General features: G+C 34.4%; 1 protein-coding gene across 1 annotated transcript in view; it reads right to left on the bottom strand.

Moving 5' to 3' along the window:
• The window catches only part of PPP3CC (protein phosphatase 3 catalytic subunit gamma), a 71,446-nt gene that overhangs the window by 21,807 nt on the left and 26,707 nt on the right, over positions 1–22,932 (bottom strand). Inside the window, exons 2-8 of the mRNA XM_023736683.1 lie at positions 21,788–21,899; positions 12,097–12,242; positions 10,010–10,149; positions 7,698–7,775; positions 7,518–7,612; positions 3,067–3,192; positions 2,262–2,336 (exon numbers count right to left, since the gene is read on the bottom strand). Coding sequence (XP_023592451.1) covers positions 2,262–2,336; positions 3,067–3,192; positions 7,518–7,612; positions 7,698–7,775; positions 10,010–10,149; positions 12,097–12,242; positions 21,788–21,899 — 772 coding nt within the window. The remainder of the gene's footprint in view (positions 1–2,261; positions 2,337–3,066; positions 3,193–7,517; positions 7,613–7,697; positions 7,776–10,009; positions 10,150–12,096; positions 12,243–21,787; positions 21,900–22,932) is intronic.

Here is a 22,932-nt window from a genome sequence, read left to right as displayed (position 1 = left end):
GAGAGGTATATGGGATATGAGAGAGCATAACAGGGTTTTAGATCTAGTCAGGGAGGTCAGAAATGTCTTCCATGAGGAAGTAACAAGAAGCTGACGAGGAGTTAACTAGAAGAGGAGGGGAGAAAGGAAGCATGCATAAAGGAAATAATATTTCAAACAGAGGAAAAGGTATCTGTCATATGGATAGATCATAATTAATTCACCTAGTGCCCCACCGAGGGACATTTAGATTGTTTTGAATCTTTTGTAGTTTCAGACAATAAATATTCCCATATACAATTTTTGGCATACTTTTATAAGCATATCCTTCTGATAATCAAGATTTCTTCCTTAACATATGTAATAGAGTTTACAATCATTTCAATTTCCAGTTAGATCTGACTAAATTTTACTTATTTGATTTCTTATGTTTCATCTTCCACTAACTTAAATTCCTTATTTTGTTTTAATTTTCATTTGGCTGCACTATTTCCTCAAGAATAACTGTAGTGATCTTGTAGTGATTTCCTAGTCCATAAATAAAGGTACTCGACTCACAAACTATGCTCCATCTGCTCTGTACATTCACTGTAACTGTTCTACTAAACTTGAAATTATGATCACTACCTAGTCACTTTGAGCTTCTCAGTTTAGTGGACAAGGGGGAAAAGAAAGAAGTTCCATTTAGGCAAGAAAAATCAACATTGATTACAATGAGGAGATAAAACTGCTGCTCTGTACTGAAGGCAGGGAATAATATGTATGGATTTTCACCAAAAAAGAAAACAAGTCCTCCAAGGTTGAGAAGGGAGAGTTTTGACATGTTGTGGGTTTGTTAACCAATGTCATAAAACAATATGCCTATTGACTGTGTAATGGAGAAACTATTCGTTCTGTAAACCTTCACCTAAAGTACAATTAAAAAAAAGAAAAGAAAAGAAAAAAAAAAATACGTATGGAATTTAGGAGTTCACTGGGGCATCTCTGGATTCCCAAAGTAAGCTAAGCTCTCTCGACTATGTAGATGGCTTGTTCTAACAGCTGAGTGGATCACCTTAGCAGAGAGCCTGGAGAAAATTAGACAGTCAGAGGTTTGCGCTCAGGTGCCACCATCTTTCCACAATCTTCTGCATTTCTAGACAAGTTAGGACCTACCTTTAAAATCGACACACTAGGAAAAAAGTATATGGTTACATATACAACAAAATGTTACTAAATAAAAATTCCTTACAGATCAGTAAGGGAAAAAAAATGTACAGAATCCAGTAGAAAAATGGGCAAAAGATATGAATGGACAATTCACAAAAGAGAAATAAAAATGGCCAATAAACACACACACACAAGTTTATCATAAAAATACAAATTAAAATCTAAAAAACACCAGACTATAAAATTATAATAAACAGTACTGGAGAGAGCACTGTGAACTGAGCACCACACACACAAAATGTAAACTGGTACAGTTTTTCTAGAACCTACTTGTATCAGACTTAAAATTTTAAATACAAACTGACCCAGATACTCAATTCCTAGAAATCTATCCTATGGAAATAGTTAAGAAAATGTTATTCTTGACCTCCTTACATTACTTTCTTTCATAGTATATATCACCATTTGACATATATTTATATTGTTTGTTGTCTTCCGCACCCCCCTTCCCCACTAGAATATGAGCTTACTGAGAGACAAAGGACTTTTTCTGCATTCTCTAACGGATCCTCAGTACCTAAAACAGTGGCTGGCACATATCAGGCATGTAATGAGTACTGGTTGTTGACTGAACATGCAAAGATTTATCTGGAAGAATTTTCAAAACTGTAGAGTTTTTAAATGCAAAAAGTTGGAATAAATCCAATATCCAATAGCTGGGGATTGGTTAAATAAGTGATGATAGACAGGACTACTATGTAACCATTAAAAATTAATCTCCAAGAAATAAAACAGTAAATGCTTATCATACTGTTACATGAAAAAGAGTAGGGTACAGTATACTATGACCTCATTTTTGTCAAAAGGATAGAAAAAATATCTATATATATATACTCAAAGATAAAAGACAGCTAATACAGCATGCATCAAGATATTAGCAATAGATGTCTATGAGATGGTGGGATTATGGATAACTTTTTTTTCCCTTATTTATGGTTTTTTGTATCCGAGTTTATGTATTTTTTTTTTTACAATGAACACAATTCTTTTTTAATAAGATAAAATTATTCAAAATACAAACCAAAACTGAAACTTCTTAGTTTCTAGTTCAAATGAGGAAAAGGCAAATTTACCTTCTAATGATTCTTCATCAGAAATTAGTTCATCATCAGAGCATATGTTGAGAACGTTAACCAGCATCTCTGTGACTATATGGTAAGACAAAATAACCCGAAATTTCACAATTAAAAAAGCACTTTTTAAAAAATAATGTGGGTATCTAAATAAACATACATATTAAATCAACATAAATAACGACTGGCAATTGTATTATTAGATTAGTATATAAAGAGTAGTATTAAATGTAGACCTTCAGGTTTATATAGAATAATCAGCTTACTTGCTCCAGTAAAAGTCTGGAGTCTTGTAAGATTCTACTATATGATTAACCAGATTTTCTTACATTGTTGTTCAGTCTTTTCCTTACTGATATGCACATGAAAAGATTTCCCCCATTCTACAAAGAAGTTAAACGGTCTCTGTCCAACAGGTTTATTTTATAGTTGCATAGTTTATTTGTGTAGTTTCACAAATAAAATTCTATAAATTCTAATAAAATATTTCCTGCTTCATCTCTTTAGCAATGAAGAAATCACTGAGGGAATAACAGTGACTATGTTATTTTAACATGTTGATCATAGTAGGACAGTTACTTTAAATTGATATTAGAATAAGAAAAGGATGACCCACTCTAACTATAATATAAGAGTCAATTAAGTGTCATTCAAAAATCTTTGTGGAGAGCAAACAAAATTATATATCAGAAAACATTTCTGATAACTTCATTTCTGAATCATCAGGGCAACTACATATAAATACAAAGTTGTACTCAGTCACTAGTTAAAACAACTGAAGATCCAGATGCTTTCTTTCTCTCACCTTTCTCCCCAACAAAAGGCAAAGACCATGTGAAGACGTCCATAAAGTTTGGAAGCCAGTAAGGGTGTGGAGAACAGTTAAACTGCCTGATATTCATGACATTGTTTTCATACTTCAGCACAGCAGCTAAAAAGGAAAAAGCAAGAAAATCTGAGCACAGAGGAACATGACGCAGCAATTGATATACTTTGTACAGCTGTACACTTACCACACAGAACTAAGGAACTTTCTATTTATAAATTCAGAACTTAAGTGCAGATGGAAAAAAATTAAGCATTTTATAATAGTTCATTCTCTTAAGAATTATCCCAAGGAAGAAAGTTACCTGAAGAGCTCATATAATAAAGGTACAAAACAAACTGAGCTCTGAGACTTCAAAGGGTCACTGCACAGTAACTGTATAGAAACCTCCAGTTTGCCATGAGAAAAATTTCCTTTTATAGGCCAAATGGTTACAGTTACAAGTCTCCTTCGAGGGCAAGTATTGCTTATTATATGAACACAGCCTGTTTTGCTAATCATTAACCAGATTTTATTTCCTGGGAGTTCGTAACATAGTAGTTATCGATTCGTATTGGGGGATACAAATTATAATCATGGAGTGATTGATAATCAGTGTTCAAAAGTCTGTTAAATCATCTCTGCATGCAATAGAGTGAATTTTAAAAAATGCCTATCTGTCCTATACACAATCAGTATATTGACAGCACTCTATAAGTGTTTAATATTAACCAGTGCATATTATTGCACCCATAATTTCGGTGCCAAACCGATTCTTTATATTTTAAAAGTTATAAAATCCAATTCCTTAGTATTCACCACCGGTAACATTGTTTGCACTATTCTTATAAGTATTCTTACTATGGTCATAAAACAGAATAGGGTATAACAGTTCTCTAGAAATGACAGAAATAGGTCATCTCCTGGTTCTCATTTGTTACTACAGGGTAACCTACGTTCTAAACCTGAAAAACCAAACCTGTTGCCGTCGAGTCGAATCCGACTCATAGCGACCCTAAAGGACAGAGTAGAACTGACCCACAGTGTTTTCCAGGCTGTAATCTTTACGAGAGCAGACTGCCACATCTTTCTGCTGCGGAGCGGCTGGTGGGTTTGAACTGCCAACCTTTCAGTTAGCAGCCAAGTGTTTTGACCATTGCACCACCAGGGCTCCTTTACCTATGCTCTAGTGTTCTCAAAATGTAAGTTATTGAATGCTTAAAATGTACAACATACATTCTAAAGAAAATACATGAAAACAGGATCTCTGGCCCTCAAAAACCTAACACTGGCAATAACGTACATGCCTCAATATTTTCATAGATATGCATTTTATTTAGGTTAGGTGAATAATTATTTAACAATTCCCTCAATCTACACAGGAAAAAGAGGTGGGAGGTGGGCCTCAATAGTAAATGATTAGAAACAAAAGCTTAAAAAATTGCTTTTGGATATGCTCCCAGTGGCCAGAAAATAATAGGAGAAAAATCTTTAAAAATCAGGACCTAAGGGTCTTTCATGTAACCAGTGGAACTAACAAATACTTCTGCGTACCAGTAAGTTTAAAGGATAGAAAGAAAGAAAATAAAACAGTAGAAGAGAGGAAGGAAACGGAGGCTAGAATTTCCTTTTTAAAGAAAAGGGGTATTTGTACAGGCTGTAATTGAGTATCACCAGTGATTGTTTCAGATGCCACATTTTCTGCCTTTTTCCTAGAAAATACTTAAGAAATAACAAAGGAAAATAAGATTTTTTTTTCAAGAAGATAAAGTTGTCAATTATGTCATAGCTTATAAAAAACGCAGGTATAATGGACTGTGACTTAAAAAGCTTATTGAAGGAATAATCAAGAACAAAACCAGATTAGAATGGGGCAAAAAAAAAAGAGCTGGCAGTTAGTATAGTGATTGCTGATTTAGGCGGCATGCTTCAGCTTAGCACACTGATAAATCCATTGGGCAGTCAACAGATATTCTTCATAATGAGGTTAAAAAAAGTAATAAGGGAAAGGCTTCATCACAAATATGAGGACTAGGGCCACCAAGTGTCCTTGAAGAGAAGTTAGCAGCACAAGCAGTGCATACCTTTGATAAGGGAGGAGCAAGGGTAGCACCAAGTTGCTAATATATTGAAATTGTTAGAAAAAAGGAAACAAGAAAGAATAGAGTTAAGGAGAAGAAAGCACCGTAGCATAGCTGAGGCTTACAGAAGAAATAAAAAGAAAACATAGGCTGGGAGAGAACTTAGTATAAGAAATGCTTTTAAAAAATGGACCATGAGTCACTGAAGGATGCAGTGAAGTGATGATTTAAATCAGATTTAAATGAGATTCCTTAGTTCACTTTTTTTTTTTTTAAAGCTATTAAGTACAGTCAAGGCTAAAAAGGGAAACTACTGGGTTTTATACTTTTCCTTGTCTTATAAATGGAAGCATACGAACTTCAAAGGAAGACTAGCTTTTTCCTGGTTCAATGTCTCTCCTTTGCCTAACCCCAGAGATTCTGATTTAATTGGAAAGGAGTGCAGCATTTTTTTTTTTTAAACAACAGCTCCCCATCATCACCTCTCTCTAGCCTCTGGTAACCACTCATCTACTTTTGCCTCTATGCATTTGCTTATGCTAGATAGTTCATATAAGTGGGATTATATGATATTTATCTTTTTGTGTCTGGCTTATTTCACTTAGCATAGTGTTTTCAAGGTTCATCCATGTAGTAGCATGTATCAGAACTTCATTTCTTTATGGCTGAATAATATTCCATTGTATAGATAGACCACATTTTGTTTATCCATTCATTTGTTGATAGACATTTACTTGGGTTGTTTCTACTTTTTGGCTGTTGTGAATCATAGTTCACTTTTAAATATAGTAAATATTAAGTATACTGTGGACTTCTTTTAAACTTGTCTCCCCAACTGCACGTTCAAGATGTGACTATAAAGTAATGAGACTTAAAAAACCACGACCAACAAACACACCAGAAATTATATATCATGAGTGTGGTCTTTTGATGTAATCACATCAGACACAATAACAGCAAAATGTTACAGTATTACAGCAGTTTATGATTTGGCAAATGATTTAACATTCATTTTCATTATTCCAACTTATGTTCAACAACCCTATGTGACAGGTATTTTAAAGATAAACTGAGGCTCAGGGAAGTTAAGTAACTTGTTAAAAGTCACACATTTAAAAGTGAAGCAGGACTACACTAGAAACTCTGACTCCTAGCTTAGCGCTCTTTTCAACACACCTTGCTGCCTTGCTGTATGTTTAATCCAATGATGCTGCCATTATTCGAAATGTTTTTGGAACTCCTCTTTTGGAATTACCTCCAGAGCCAGTTTATAAGCAACACAAGAAAGACCAGTCTCATTACCTTATAATCATACCTTGTTTCTGACCCCAAATGGTATCACCTAGCTTGATCACTCACCTTATTCATCAGTCTTGACTCCGAATGACTTTTGGCTGTTCCAAAAATCAAATCCACCCTCAAAGGACGAAGATTTGCCACCATTGAGGATAATCAAAAGAATGTGTCGCAGACTCTGAAGGCAATGCCAAAAAAGGAGTTCCAAAATGTTTTGAGCAATGGCAGCATTGTTGGAATAAGCGTATAGCCTCCCCAGGTAGCTACTTTGAAAGGGATAATACTCACGTGGATATATATGTTCTGGCATGTTTGTTAAAAAGTCCTATTATTTTGTAGTCATATCTTATAACAAAACATTTATAAGATGCAGCAAGTTTTCAGAAGGACCACTGCCCTGATATAAAACTATGAATCATAAAAATTTTTAAACATAAAGACTTTAATAGGAAGAAGTCTTAGAAATAGAATTTCTAGATCAAAGGGCAAATGCATATCCAATCCCCCCTCCCTTTTTTTTTATATAGGAGAAACTGAAGTTTAGAAAGATTATGTGACATACTCAAAGTCACACTCTTTGTTTCTGGCAGGGCTTGAACTGAAATGAAGATTTTTTCTGACTTTTTGTATAGTATTCACTCTACCTATACTGCCATTCATTTAAAAAAAAAAAAGAAAAAGCAGCGCTAGCATAATAATTCACAAACATTAAAACACAATGATGACATTTTAGTAAGATATTGTTATAAACAAATAAAATTAACCAAAGCCAATAATTTAAGCTGACTGGTCTACTTAAACCTGAAGTAATTTATTCTTCTTATACTTTGATTCAGTAGTACAGATCAAACCGATTATAATTATTATACTCAGAAGGAGCCCAGTAATCCTTAAAAGGTGCAGACCAAGTAGCAGCCTAAATTCTAAATTTCTTGGCCTTCATTTCAATTAAAATCTCTTCCACTCTTATTTTAAGTTTACATATGGAAATAATATATACACACACATACATGATTAAACTAGAGCTCACATTTACTCACAAATTCAAACTGAAATATTGCTGGACTCTTTTACCTTTATTGTTATAGACATCTAGGTAATTTGGGGCAGAGAAAATTGTAATGAGTGATGGAAAGCCTGTTGTTTGGCTCTTCCTGTACATTCGATACCTGGAAGAGAGACGACAGCTTGTCTGTCTTGATATTAAAGTGAAAACTCTACAGTGAAATTTGGTACAGTTTTAATATAACTTACCCAGCATCTTGGGCTTCATGGGCTCTGATTATTGATAACAAATTATTGTTCTGCAAAAATTCACAAACTGCAGGGTAACTGAAAGAGTATTAGAAAACATAAATCCAGAATTAAAACAATTATTTTTTAATAGAAGGGACAGGAAATGTCAAAATGGCACGAGTTGATTTTGTTTCCAGATGAAAGGTTTACATGCCACTGAACTTTTCCAAATAGCTCAGTAGTCATCATTCTGTTTTCCATTTCATGAATATACTGCTTTCCAGATCAAATATGCAGATAACAGACAACCCTATAACAGAAACAGGGCTCCCGCACCTTTTTATTTTTTCATCTGAACTCGTAACAGTAATAATCCAACATCAAAATTTTCTTGGTATTTTGATATTAAAATAAAATACCACAGTAGTATGTGTGTCTTTGTGTGCATATGTGTGTACAGTAAAATTGAACACACAATTTTCTTCAACCATCAAATTAACATATGTTAGAAAAATGAAAGAATTTACTTATAGCTTCACAGGCAATATTAACAATAAGACATGATATTAAGCAGGGATATTTCAAGAGTAGATGCAAATATTACACCCAACCATATTCTAATGAAAGGTGTGATATTTGTGTCAATTCCTGAAATACTCTTTTAGTACTAGTATCTTTATGAATAACAAATACCTACAGGAAGAACTAGAGACTAGATAATTAACCTGGGATTATCCAGGTGTTATTAACTAGTTTATGTTATTTAAATCTTTGTTTCTCATCATGCTAATTAGAAAAAAATTAACTTTTAAAATACACAATACATTTGTATGGTATAAAATTGAATGCTACAAAAGAGTATACAGTTTTTTCCAGCTACCCTGGAAAAAAAACAATGTTTAATTTCTTGAGTACTTTTTCAGAGATATTCTGTTCAATTTTAAGCAATTACACACATACACTTTCCCCTCTTTTTTTTAGAACTGTTAGCAGATGGCACACATAGTTCTGTATTATTTTTTTTTTAATTTTATATTCGTGATTATTCTATATCAGTATATAGTTTGTTTCCTTTTTCTACATTAAAACAAAAAACAAAAATAAAAACACAGCTTCCCACTATTTCACTGTTTGGATGTACCACAATTTATTTAACCTGTCTCCTATTGATGAACATTTAAGTTGTTTACAATTTTTAGCATAAGTGATGCTGTAATGAATAATCTTACACCTACATTTTACACATTTGCAAGTATATCCATAGGATTAAGTCTAACAAGTAATTACAAGAAATTCTTCTGGATCAAAGGTCAAGTGCTTTTATAAACGAGAGATATTGCCAAGTTGACCTCCATAGAAATACCAATTTATACCCTGCCAATTATTTAAAAAACAAAACAAAACCCGTTGCCATCGAGTCAATCCTGACTCATAGCCACCCTACAGGACAAAGGAGAACTGCCCCCAAGGGTTTCCAAGGAGTGGCTGGTGGATTCGAACTGCCGACCCTTTGGTTAGTAGCTGTAGCTCTTAACCACTGCACCACCAGGGCTCCCTGTCAATGATAAATAAGTATTATATTGTTCTTAAGCAATGCAGAGAGAAGTAAAGTTTAAATGATTACATCATGTTAGTAACTGGCAAAGTTGGCAGGGAGGAAGGAAAAAAGGTTGCTTAGAAGAATGCTAAAACTGATGGCAAAAATGAGGCTTATTATTATTATTATTATTGTAGGTTTAATTTAATGGATGCATTATCTTAGCCAATTAAGAGATATTTTGGGGGGACTAAATGCTTGTATTATTTGTCAGAAAAGACTTCAAACCTCTCTAGACTTCCCCTATTTTTTAGTGGCAAAACACAGCAAAAGCTCACATACGAGATTTAAGGCAACAGCCAACTTCCAGGAAATGCCCTGGGCTTAGTACATTTTAAGCTCAAAGTCTTGTTCTTTCTATCTTTGCCTATAGATGTGGTTCTAAAATCTGGATAGCTTTTTTAAAAATAACAAGAAATCTTTATTTTTAAAAAAGTCTATAGATGATTTTTGGGAACAAATAATCTAGATGATTTATAGTCAGATGACAATCTGGAAGCAACGCAAGATGTCCTATTATGTTCAGTGTACCACACTTACTAGGGTATAATACCTAATACAATATAGAAAACAAAATGAACAAACAGTAAGAGCCTTCTGTCTTCTATTAATAAAAAATATAAACAGAATTCCCTATACTACTCATGTTCAAGATACAAAATACTTAAAAATAATGTGATAAAATCTATTACCGTTTCCTCTCCTAACTTTATAACACTAAGAATTAGCTTACCTGTAGAAATAAGAGCACCCTCGGACAGTGTTGTGGGTATAGTGCTCCAAGGTCTTTTCACTGCCATAATCCTCTGAGGGATCAGACCAAAGCAGGTCACACACTGGTCCAAAGGCTGGAGGTTCTTTAAATCTGTCTAACTAGAAGATACACAAAAGCCAAAAGAAAAAAATCATGAAAGCAAAAGAGCTCTTAGAAATTGGTCTACCCACAAGAATGTATCAAGAGAGAAGGCAGTAAGTCCCTAAAGGATTTTCCTGCAAGGAAAGAACATTAACAAATTATAACTATCTGTATGGGATCAGTGGGAGAAAGATGTGGCCTTCTGCTCATGTAAAGATTACAGCCTTGGAAACTCTATGAGGGAGGTTCTACTCTGTCCCATAGTGTTGTTATGAGTCAGAATTGACTTGATGGCAATGGGTTTGGGTTTATATGACAAAAGCAACTCGAAAGATTAGACAGGAAACTTAGGGGGCAGTGAGTTTATGTTAATGGAGGAGGAACAACTCAGGAAAGGAGGGTGAGAATGGCTGCACTGCTTAAAGAATGTAATCAGTGTCACTGAATTGTACACGTAGAAATTGTTGAATGGGTGTATGTTCTTCTCTGTATATTCTCAACAACAACAAATAAAATAAATTTAAAAAAATTATAGATACACAATTTCTTATTATTTTTCTGCAATAAATTCTTATAAATATCCCTGTCATCTAACCATATTGTGGAAAAGGACCCCTTTGTATCTTAATCTTAAAATCAGTACTCATTTAATATAAATGTAAAATCAGCCACTATAACCTGTTGCCGTTGAGTCAACTCCATTTCACAGCAACCCTATAGGACAGAGTAGAACTGCCCCATAGAGTTTCTAAGGAGCGCCTGGTAGATTCGAACTGCTGACCTTTTTGTTAGCAGCTGTAGTACTTAACCACAATGCCACCAGGGTAAAGCAATCACTACAGAGATAAGCTATTATTTAGAAAGATTATTTGAAGTTAATTTCAACTGCCTAGGTGAGCCAGTATTACCATGAGGGCAGGAAGGTTTTACAATGGTTCTGTTCTTTGCTTTACCTCATTTCAGTGGGAATGTCTTCATTTTGAAGAATGCTAGTTTTATTTAGTACAGGGCTTTCATCCTTTTCACTCTGTGTGGTGAAGGCATTTCAATATAACTTAAGCCTTCAATATGACTTAAAATAACTTAAGCCTTTAGTCGCTGCTACTTTAGTTAAAAGCATAAAAGTCAAGAGACAACAAATAACAAGAATAGCTGAGTGCCAAGAAGAGGACTTCTACTAAGTGAAAGGGGAGCTTTTTTAGTGATATAGTTGATTCGGAATTCTAAAATTCAAGACTTACTGTGTTAAAGGGAAATGCTGGTTATTTAAAAGACAATAAAGCAGCAGAAAAGGCAGTGCATACAGGCAAACCCTCTCACCCTAACAAGAGTGACTTTATTTCAGAGAAAACGGTTTTATAAATGGAAAAATATTAGCCCTAGTACCTGTATGAGAGAGCATAATGTAGAACAATAAGTGAAAAAATATTGAGAATCAAATATACCAAATCATGAAGATACAGATTCTTGGGAATAATAATCTCTAAGTAAGGCAATTACAGCAATTAAACTATATTATCTAAAATGTCAAAGTCATGGGATTTCAGAGCTAGAAGAGTATTCAGACTATTAATTCCAACTTCGTCATTTCACAAAGAAGAAAATGTGACAAAGAGGTTACATGATTTGATCAAGGTTACACAGTTAATTAATAGCACTGGGATGAGAACCTTGGTTTCTTTGCTTCTCCATTGCTAGGCAGTTTAAAGTTTCAGGGCTATACACAAAGAATGTTATATTTCAAGTTCATAAAACCACAGATTTCATAAAAAGTTACAGAAAATTTTTGGAAGATATCAAAATGTTTACAGTATTTATTGCTCAATTATGGGATCGCAGGTTATTTCTATTATCTTATTTCTGATTTTCTGTATTTAAAAACTTTCAGCAGTAGAAATATATTAGTTGACTGTAATAAAAAGCAAACTTTAAAAAATATATGAAAATAATGAAAGATAACTTACTTTCTTAATGTCATCTAAACAAGTAATTTCAGGTGACATCCCTCCATGTACACACAGAAACTGCTGATTTAAGAGGGCAGCAAGGGGAAGACAGTCAAACGTCTCCATACATGCATCATACACGTCTTCAGAATATTTGATTCGACCTATCAAAAATGAAATACAGTCAAAGAAAGAAAAGCTAAAATCCATCAGATATGCAAAAAGATATAGGCCAGAAGAATATGAAGCTATTTCAAAGGCCATTTATTTTGGGAAAATTTGAATACACAATGACCTTCGTAAAGATATTTTTTGAAAAGTTGTGGATTTTAAGGGTTAGCAAAACCTTTCTCCTTCTTTAAAGACAAATTTGACCTTGGATTAACTTTCTTGCTCTGTTCCCCTGGAAACCTTATAAAGGTGAATGTCAACAAGGCTTATGGTAAAAATGATTCAATTAGCAAACTACATCATAACTATAAATATCTGGTGGAAAGCTATAGCTTTGGGCTTCTTTGAGTGAGGTGATTCATAATTGGGCATGTCCCTGGCTGGGACTCCAGAAGGTGCGTCCAACGAGCACTGGCACTTATCATGCCTGAGGTTTCCTAAGCCAGGTTGGCTCCCTAATGTGCTCAATGTGAATATTGTTTCATTGCCTCTGAGCTGTTTCTAGCATAAATTATCCAGGAAGAATAGGTCATGGAGTAACGGGGGGAACCTGGACGAGGGGCTTTAGTTTAAAGAGAAAGGGAAGATTTTCTTCTCCCTTGGCCTTGGATTTCAAAAAGTCAAGCCAAGCTTGGGCATATGTGTTGGTAGAAAAGGCCAAAAGTCAAATAGGCAGGTAGCCTTACAGAATTGTGAGCTTGTTCTCTTTCAAGATTCCATGAAGATTCAAATTAAGCCTACAGAATCAAGGGAATAAGCCACATCTAGTGAGTCAAGAGTACTGTATCACGTTGGTAATTATTTTTGTATTTTCCTTTTTGTACTCCCAGCTTTTAGAAAAAAACACATTTAGATATCAGAGCCTGGCCTTGGCAAGGCTGTGGGGAATAAAGTGAAGGATAGTGGGTCCAGACTTGGGCCAGAATGCAGTATAGGGTTGGCAAGAATGATTATTATAGAGAGTTCCCCTAAGAGGAACATGTAAATCAGTGGACCACACTTGAGGTTATACAATCCTTCCATTCCTAAACACGCGAAAATTCTCTCTTCTTTGCCAACACTGGGGGATCAGGGTTTGAGTTCATTAAGGGAGTGTGGGTTCTTTAGAACCTTTCATGGCATTTTGTATTACCAGGATAGCAGTTAAGATCATCTACTACACCAAAATCCAGTTGCTGTTGAGTCGATTCCAACTCATGGTGACCCATGTGTGTCAGAGGAGAACTATGCTCCACAAGGTTTTCAGTGGCTGATTTTTTGGAAATAGACCGCCAGGTCTTTCTTCCAAGGCACTCTAAGTGGACTTGAACTGCCTCTTTACAGTTACAACCTCGTATTTTGCCTTCTACTTAAACACTACAAATTCTGGCTATTTAAAAAGTGGGTCCAACATTGGTTATAAAGTGGTTGGAGAAAAAAACAAAAAAACCCTCTTCATTTGTGGCCAATGATTAACATTTTTCCCCTGAAAATCCTGGGAACCAATGACATCAAACTGCCATCGAATTTCTTTGTAAGGGTCTTAAGCTTACATATAGGCAGGAATTTGGACTACTTATTAATTCATGATCCATAACACCATCTTACATTAATGAAACGCCTTTCAACTCTAAGAATGACACAAAAGAATTCCATGGCCTACTTCCAAAAGGATGCCAAGTCAAGAGAAAGATGGTAAGTAATATAGTGTGTTATTAACCCATTTTGTAAATTAAAATAGGAGGTCAAAAATCAAAGTAAGCAAAAGAAAGTTCATGTTATATTAACATGTTACTAAAATAGGTTATAAAATGTTACTATTTTTATTTTTTAAAGTATATGAATAAGCACATAAATGCTAAAATTTTTATTTTTTCTGAGGGGCTAGATTAAAGATGATATTTATATTTCTCCTTGGCTTGGTTTAGCTGTATTTTCTAAATTTTTTATGATGACTATAGAGCTTTGTATAATAATATCTACTATTATATTACCTTCATTATCAAAATTTATTGAAGGCTCACCATGTGGCCATCAGTATGCTAAGTGGTTCCAGAGATGGATTCTGGAACCAAACTGATTGCCTGGATTTAAATTCCAGCTCCACCACTTACTAGTTATGTGACCTTGTACAAATTCTTTAATTCTCTGTGCCTTGGTTTCTTCATCTGTAAAATGGGCATAATAATAATACTTCCCTACGCTATAGGATTGCTTTGAGGATTAAATGAATTCATATATGTAAAATGCTTTTAATAGTGCTTGGGATATAGTTGTTGTTAGTAGATGTTGAACTGGCCCTGAGTAGGTACTACATAACTGTTAACCAATAAAATTACATTATTTAATCTTCACAGAAACCCTATGAAGTAGGTACTGTTATTGTTTTCAATTAAAGGTTGAGGAAATAGGGCTTACTTGCCCAAAGTTGCAATCTAGTTACTGACAGAACTGGGACTTGAACCCAACTTTGTCCGTCTCAAAGTTCATACTCTTAACCACCATGCAATACTCCTCCTAATTATTATTTTTAAGTTATTTTTTAAAATTACCTAAAAAAACCCATTGCAGTCAAGTCGATTTTGACTCATAGCGATCCTATAGGACAGAGTAAAACTGCCGTACAGGATTTCCAAAGAGTGGCTGGTGGATTCGAACTGCCGACCTTTTGGTTAGCAGCTCTTGACCACGGTACCACCAGGGATTCCCTAAAAATTACCTAGGAGAATCTAAATAGCCAAATATGTAATTCACAAAGGTAAAATTAGCTAACCCAAGTGCTTTACTTTCATTACAAATTTTAAGATATATTACATAAAACAATTATTTTTGTAATGAAGGAAAAACGCACCACAGCAACAGGGTCACGCTGATATAAGTTCTAACCAGTATCAGTAATACAGCATTATCACAACAATTTTCCACAAAATTCTCTGAAAGCAATTTTAAGAATCAACACTATCCCCAAGAAAACACCACCTGCTCTAGCCCCTGCCTGTATATTTGTTTTAATTTTTATTTGCTTTCATTAAAAAAAAAAAGTAATACATTTACATAGTTCAAAATTCAAAAGCTGCAGTGAAGTTTAATCTACCCCTCTCTATAGGCAATCAATATTACCTGTTTCTTGGGTATCTTTACAAAGATACTCTATGTACACACATGCATATTTGTACATTTATTCTCTTTTTACAATTCCCTTTTGATTTTTACATAATGGTAGCATATACACACTATTTTGCATTTGCTTTTTGTACTTAATATATTTTGGAGATCATGTCACATCTTTATAAGAAGAGCTTTCTTTTTTTTTTTTTAAAACATCTACATAGTATTTCACTTTATGAATCTATTACACTCTAACCAGACCAGTATTTTACTACTACAAATAATGCTGCAATGAACAATGACGAGTAATATTTGCTTATTTAAAAAAAAAAAAAAACCCTGTGGTAACAACACTGTTTTCATTAGCAAAAATTACAAGAGTTTCTAGAATCAGTTTACTTTAGAAACTTGGACCTAGACCTATGAGATAGAATCATAAAGGCACTAGGTTTCTTGCTTTCCAAGTACATAACAGTAAAGAAATGTTTTTGCAAAGATAAACAATATGTCAAAAATTAAATGTTACACTGTTCTTTGCTACTCAAATTACTTCTGCCTTTAAAAGAAGGAAAAAAAGAAAGAAAATTAAAAAAAAAAAATCTTTCCAGTATAAACCAATTTAAGAACTGATATGAAAAAAGAAAAGGCCCTCCTTCCTTTAAAAAACGTTACAAGATTCCAGCTGCACAATCTGGAGCTAGGCTTCACTTAGCAGTAATTATAAGGTGCTGATTCTAAAAGCCACGGTGGCCCTTTAAGAGGGATCAGCTTATAAGTGAAAATAGGCATGCAAAGCAGCACACATGTTCTTTCCTTATATAGAAATAAAATTTAAAAATTGTACTTAAATTTGTATGCTTGTTCCAAGATTTATTTACATTTCAGGTGCAATGTTAGAGTGAAGCAGAAGCAGTATTTTGGTTGCTTTAAAAAGAAAGCAACTTAATTTACAGTCGCAGGATGTGAAAAAGCAAATAAAAACCCAAGATAAGAAATTCCGTGCAAGATGAAACACTCAAAATGTCTCCTGAACCTACTGTTCTCTCTTCTAAAAATAGCCTCAACCAATTTTACTAGTCAAAATAAGAACTCTGATAAAACAGAGAATTAGATAAAATATCACCTAAAAAAAACCTGTACCACAACTTAATGACAAGAAGACAAATAACCCAATCATAAAACGAGCAAAGGACTTTAAACAGACATTTCACCAAAGAAGACATTCAGATGGTCACCAAACATATGAAGATGCTCAATGTCATTAGCCATCAGAGAGATGCAAATCAAACCACAACGAGATAGCATTTCACTCCTACTAAAATGGCTAAGATTAAAAAAAAAATAGAAAATAGTAAATGTTGGTGAGGATGTGGGGAAATTGGAAACCTTATCCATTACTGATGGGAATGCAAAATGCTATGGCTGTTGTGGAAAACAGTGTGGCAGTTTCTCAAAAATCTAAAAACAGAACTACCGTATGACCCAGCAATTCCACTCCTACATATATACCCAAAAGACTTGAAAGCAGAGACTCAAACAAAGACTTGCACACCAATGTTCATTGCAGCACAATTCACAACAGCCAAAAGGTGGAAACAACCTAAATGCCCATCAACAGTTGAATGGATAAAGAAAATGTGGTACATATATACAGTGGGATACTACTTAGCCAGTAGGAGAAATGAAGTCCTGATACATGCTACAATAAGGATGGAGCTTGAAGACATTGAGCTGAGTGAAATAAGTCAATCACAAAAGGACAAATATTGTATGACTTCACTTATATAAAAAGACAAGAACAGGCAAATGATGTATAGAGATTAAAGTTTATTAGTGGTTATCAGTGGTGGGAGGGAGTGGGAAAGGTGGGGGGTTATTGCTTATGGAGTACTGAGCTTTGATTTACAGTGATAGAAAAATTGTATTGATTAAGGGAAGGGTTATATAGCTGATTAATGTAATTTTGGTCAATAAATTGTATACCTGTAAAAAGTTGAATTGACAAGTTGTGTGATAGATATATTCACAAAAACAACAAAACAAACAAAGAATAGCTGCTGAGCCTGCTTATGTACAACCAAATACCAGATGGGATTTGATTCCTTGGTTTGGAAGTTTAGGGTCCTGGTTTCCGTTAATTGGCCTAACAACGTGTTCAGTCTTCTGTTCTACCTCTTAGTTCACTGTGTAGTGCCTGGGGTCTTAAAAGCTTGCAAGAGGCCATTCAAGGTACAACAATTGTTCTCTATTCACCAGGAGCAACAGAGGAAGAAGGAGAGTTGGGAACAGGAGGAAATGGAATGTGTAGGCTAACTGCCTTCATGAACAACTGCTTACTTTGCCATGAGACCAGAAGAACTGGATGGTGCCCAGCTACCATAACTGAACATTTTGATCAAAGACTCCTTAGAAAAATCCTGATCAAAAGGAAAAAAATACAGAACAGAATTCCAAATTCTCATGGAATCCAGCATTTCTGAAGCCATGGAGGCTGGGTAAACCCCTGAAATCTATTGCCCTGAGATAATCTTTAAACTTTAAACCAAAAATATCCCCTGAAGTCTTCTTAAAACCAAACAACAGTTTAGCTTAACTAATAAAGAATGTCTGCCTTGCGTGCTTTTTAAGATCTATCTATTTGGGATCAAACTAACAACAGCAACTGGAAAGATTAGATAGGAATCTTAGGGGGCAGTGAGTTTATGTTAATGGGGAAGAAATAACTCAGAAAAGGAGGGTGAAAATGGTTGCACAACTTGAATGTAATCAATGTTACTAAATTGTCATGTAGAAACTGTTGAACTGGTATATGTTCTGCTGTATACATTCTCAACAACAACAAAAATAAATTATAAAAAACAAACAAAAAAACCAAAAACAAAACCTTGTACCTTAATTATGAACAGAACCATCCTTACACAGCTTTCTTCATTACTTATCTACTCCCATGTAATAAAAATACCTAACTTTCATTGACCATTACATTCTAGGGCCTTTGTTAACTGCTTTAAATGTGTTACTTAATTTTTCTAGATTAAAAAACGTAGGCAAAATGAGGAATACCCCATTACACGGCTTAGGAAAACATTGCATAATATTTCAGAATTTTAAACAATTTGGTGAAGTGGTTCTCAAACGATGAATCATAAATACTTTCAAAAGAATGGAGCAGTGGTTCTTAACCAGCAGCATGCAACAGAATTACCTGGGGTGTTTTCACAAGCCTTTTAAATGCCTGGGCCTCAACTGTGTTATTATTAAATAACCAGTTTTTTAAAAATATAAAAGCAGTACATGGTGGTGGTATAAAGTAACTGAATAGTACTACAGAAGGATATAAAATTAAAAGTACAAGTCCTCTTGACTGAAATCTGCAGAGGTAATTTATCACTGTACACAATTTCTTCTGTTCATATTTTTATTTACAAAGGAGATCATACTCTACACATTCTTCAAATGGCCTTTTGCACCTAACAAATTATCTAAACATCTCTCCTTATCAGTATATATAGCTCTTCCTTGGTCTTTCAACAGCTGCCTACTACTCCATTTTCTAATGTACTATCACTTAATCAGTTCCTTATTGACATTAAGATTATCTCTGTTTTTTTTTTTTTTTTGTGGCTATTACAATTAATACTACAAGGAACATCCTTATACATACATATATTTGTGTCTTTTTGTGAGCATATCTCTGTGGTAGGCAGAATTCTAAGGTGACCTGAAATGACCTATACCCTTGACTAGTTCCCTCCTCTTTGAGTGCGGTAGAACCTGTGAATATATAAAATATCACGCCTATGTTACATATGGCAAGGGACATTATCCTGGGTGGGCCTCACCTAATCAGAGCGTTTATTAAAGGCTCTGTTTAAAAGCAGAGCATTTTCTCCAGCTGGCTGACTGTTGAAGAAGAAGTCAGAGATATGCGTCCTGGAAAGCAAACATCCATTTTGTGAACTACCTACAGAGGCCATGTTGCAAGAAACTCAGCGGTCTCTAGAAGCCAAGAACAGTCCCCCAGCTAGCAGGAAATGGAGGCCTTAGCCCTGCAGTCACAAAGACATGAATTCTGCCAACAACTAGTGAGTCTGGAAAAGGACTCCAAGCCCAGATGAAAACTACAGTCCTGACTGACACCCTGATTTCAGCTCAGTGAGACCCTGAGCAGAGAATCCACCCACACTGTGCCTGAACTTCTAACCTACAGAAACTGTCAGATTTAAAAAAAGAAAAGTGTCTTGTATTAAGCTGCTAAATTTGTGGTAATTTGTTAAGCAGCAATAGAAAACTCACATAGGCTGCAGAAAACATTTCTAGAAGTCACACAGCTGGGTCAAGGGTGTGCACACTTAAAATTTCTATAGCTATTGCAAAATTGCTCTTCAAATACTTTACACCAATTTACAAACAGATCTCATTTTTTAAAACTTCCCGGTTATTATCTGCTGATATTGTGTTAGCTGCCATGGAGTTGGCTTCTGACTCATGGTGACCCCATACATAATGGAACAAAACTCTTCCTGGGCCTGCACCATCCCCATAATTGCTGTGTTTATTCCAGGAAGTCCCTAAGGGCTGGAATGATCTGTAGCTTGCCCACTTGTAGCTGACTTTTCTGTCAGAGGAATTTTTCAGTGTTCATACCCTATAATTTAATAATAATGCTTTCAGGCTCTACAAGAGGGAGGCTGTCATTACGACTACCATCTCCGATGTAGAAAACTACCGGTAACGTGAATTAAATGCTCAAATCAACTTATTAATATGAGCATATGGAGCTCCGTATCAAATTGTATTCTACATATCAGTAAGGGATTTCATGGTGGGGGGTGGATAAACTCTGAGTCTTTGAAAACAAATTTATATGTGTTTTATTTTCATTTTGAATATTCTTTTGGGAATAAAACCTTAAATATTTTATAACATATTCCTCCAAGATAATAATCTGAAGAAAAATCTGAATGGGACACGGAGTAAAATCCATGATCAAAATTACTAAAGTAATTTTATATACTCAGGGTTATTTGGGAAAAGAGGTACATTATATAATTTTAGAACCAGAAGGGACTGGAGAAATTTAGTTTTGTTTCCTTATTTTATAGAGAATATGCTAACATTTTATAAATCATAAAAGGTATAATTTTAATTTTATTTCAGCATCTTCTTTGCATTATAAAAATACAAAAATTGCTTGGAACATAAACTGATACATATTTTTTTGGAGGGATATTTAGAGTATGTATCAATAGTCTTTAAAATGTTCATTCTCTCTGGCCTATTAATTACCTTCAGAGTTTATCCTAAAGATACAAATCATAGATGCTCATTCATTCAACAAATTAATTCAACAAATACTTATTAAGCATCTCCTATGAGCTACTATCTAGATACTATTCTGTCTGCTGGAATAACAGTAAACAAATAAATGTGTCCCTGTCATCATGGAGCTTACATTGTGGTGAGAGAGAAAGACAGTAACCAAATAAATATATTAAAATTTTAGGTGTTGATAAATACTATGGGGAAAAAAAGCAGAGTAGGAAAGTAAAATGGTGACAGATATTAATTTAGAAAAAGCAACCAGGGAAGAAAATCTCATGATCTGAATGAAGTAAGGATGCAAGCCTTATAAGCGGAGAGGTATCTGGGAAAAGAAGAAACAATACATGCAAATGCCCTGGGGCAGAATCCCCCAAACATCCCCAATCACAGCGTTTGTTAAGAGAGCAAATTATGAGTACCTGGATTCTGGTCAAAGAAATCTGTGGGTGGGCTTTCTTTTTTAATCATCTAGTAACCTTTTGACTTAAAAAAATTCTTTATCTTTTATTTTTCTACTATTACAGTAAATTATTTATAGTTAGAAACAACCTAAATGTCCTACAGTTGTTAATAAATTGACTAAATAAGTGATAGTGCTTCCATAAGATGAAATACTTTAAAAACATTAAAATAATATTTTCAAAGTCACATTTTCACAAATATTTAATGATACAGAAAAATGTTTTTGTTAAGTGAAAAGAGCAAATTTATTAAACACTACATATAAGTCCAGTGTTATTTAAAAATATATACAGATACATATGCTTGAGCTATTTCATAATAGGTTTTTATATACACAGAAAAAAAGAATGAATGGAACACTATATCCCAAATAGTGAGATAATAGTGATTATCTCTAGGTGGTATGATTATGAACAATTTTTATCTTCTTTGGACTTCTCTATGTTTTTCAAATATTCCCAATTTATTACTTTATAAATAACGGGGAAGAAAACCAAAATTATTTTCAAAATAAATGTCCCAAAAAATAGAATCTTGATTCTTACTTGAAAAAAAAAGAGAGGAAATATTTGCGTCCCATTAGTTTCTCTTTCTTTATATTTGATTCACTTTGGGCTAGTCTAAACAGTAACTAAAGGAGTTGTGAAGAAATGGTCATACTTACATTCCTGTTTGAAGGTGAAGTATTCTGTAAGATGTCTGCATTCATGATTTCCTCTAAGTAGAAACAATGTTTTGGGATAATTAATCTTTAAACTCCATAAATACAGCACACACTGCAAGACAAATACAAGGACAAAATTATAAGCAATAAAAGTCTGGCAAACGTTGCTTATGAGCAGAGTATACCAGAAATTATTAACAATATTTTTTACAATATATTTGAGAAATAGGTTAGTAAATATACTCAATTCACAAACCAGAACTAAGATACTGGTTAACTAAATCTAAAAAGATTTACAGTGTTTCTAAACATATTCCTGGTGATCCCAAAGGTCTAATCTATCAACTAGTTTAAAGGGATCTGATAGTTTTTAGATGAAAGAGCAATGGAACAATTTTATTTACAAAAACAATTTAAAACTTGAAAAGTAAGATTATTATTTTTTTCAAGTGCCATCATACGCTTAATGACTATCACTTTCTGAAAGATCATGCACATTCTACAAAGACAGCCTTGATTAGTTTGCCTTATCTAACATTCAATTAACAGAGCAGTTAATCTACTAAAAAGAAAAAAATAGGAGGTGGAGCCAATGTGGTACCCTAGACAGATGCACCATGCTGTCCCTCTACAGCAAAGATCTGAAAAACTAAGTAAAACAGATATAAATGTCAGTCCTGCAAGCCCAAGCATCAAATGAAGGATAAAGAATTAGATCAAGAACATGGCGCTCTAGGCAGAAGCACCACGCAGTCGCTCCACAGCAAATATCCGAAAAACTAAGCCAAACAGAGAAAACAGCAATCCTGAAACCCTAAAACATCAAATGAAGAGATAAAGAACTCAGCCAAGCACCAAATGGAGTGAGAAAACTGACAGAGAATGGAGAGTGAGGAGAGGTTCATGCAGAGGTCTCCTATTAGCTACCACAGCGCAGATCCGCCATCTTGGACTCCTATCAGAGACCAGCAAATAGGCAGTACGAGAAAGTAGCAACACGGAGCTTCCAGCAGGAGACAGAACAACCGCTTCTCGTCTCTTTATACCTTCCTTCTCTTCCTGCCCCCTGAATACCTGGCGCTGAATTCCTCCAAGCCTTCTAGCCAGGCTGTACTGCAACACCTGGGAACAACTTCCCCAGACCT

The sequence above is a fragment of the Trichechus manatus genome, unplaced genomic scaffold (genome assembly GCF_000243295.1).
Source record: "Trichechus manatus latirostris isolate Lorelei unplaced genomic scaffold, TriManLat1.0 scaffold00090, whole genome shotgun sequence".
In the NCBI taxonomy this organism is placed as follows: Eukaryota; Metazoa; Chordata; class Mammalia; order Sirenia; family Trichechidae; genus Trichechus; species Trichechus manatus.
Note: the sequence above shows the minus strand (reverse complement) of the source record. Positions and strands in the feature narration are given on the sequence as shown.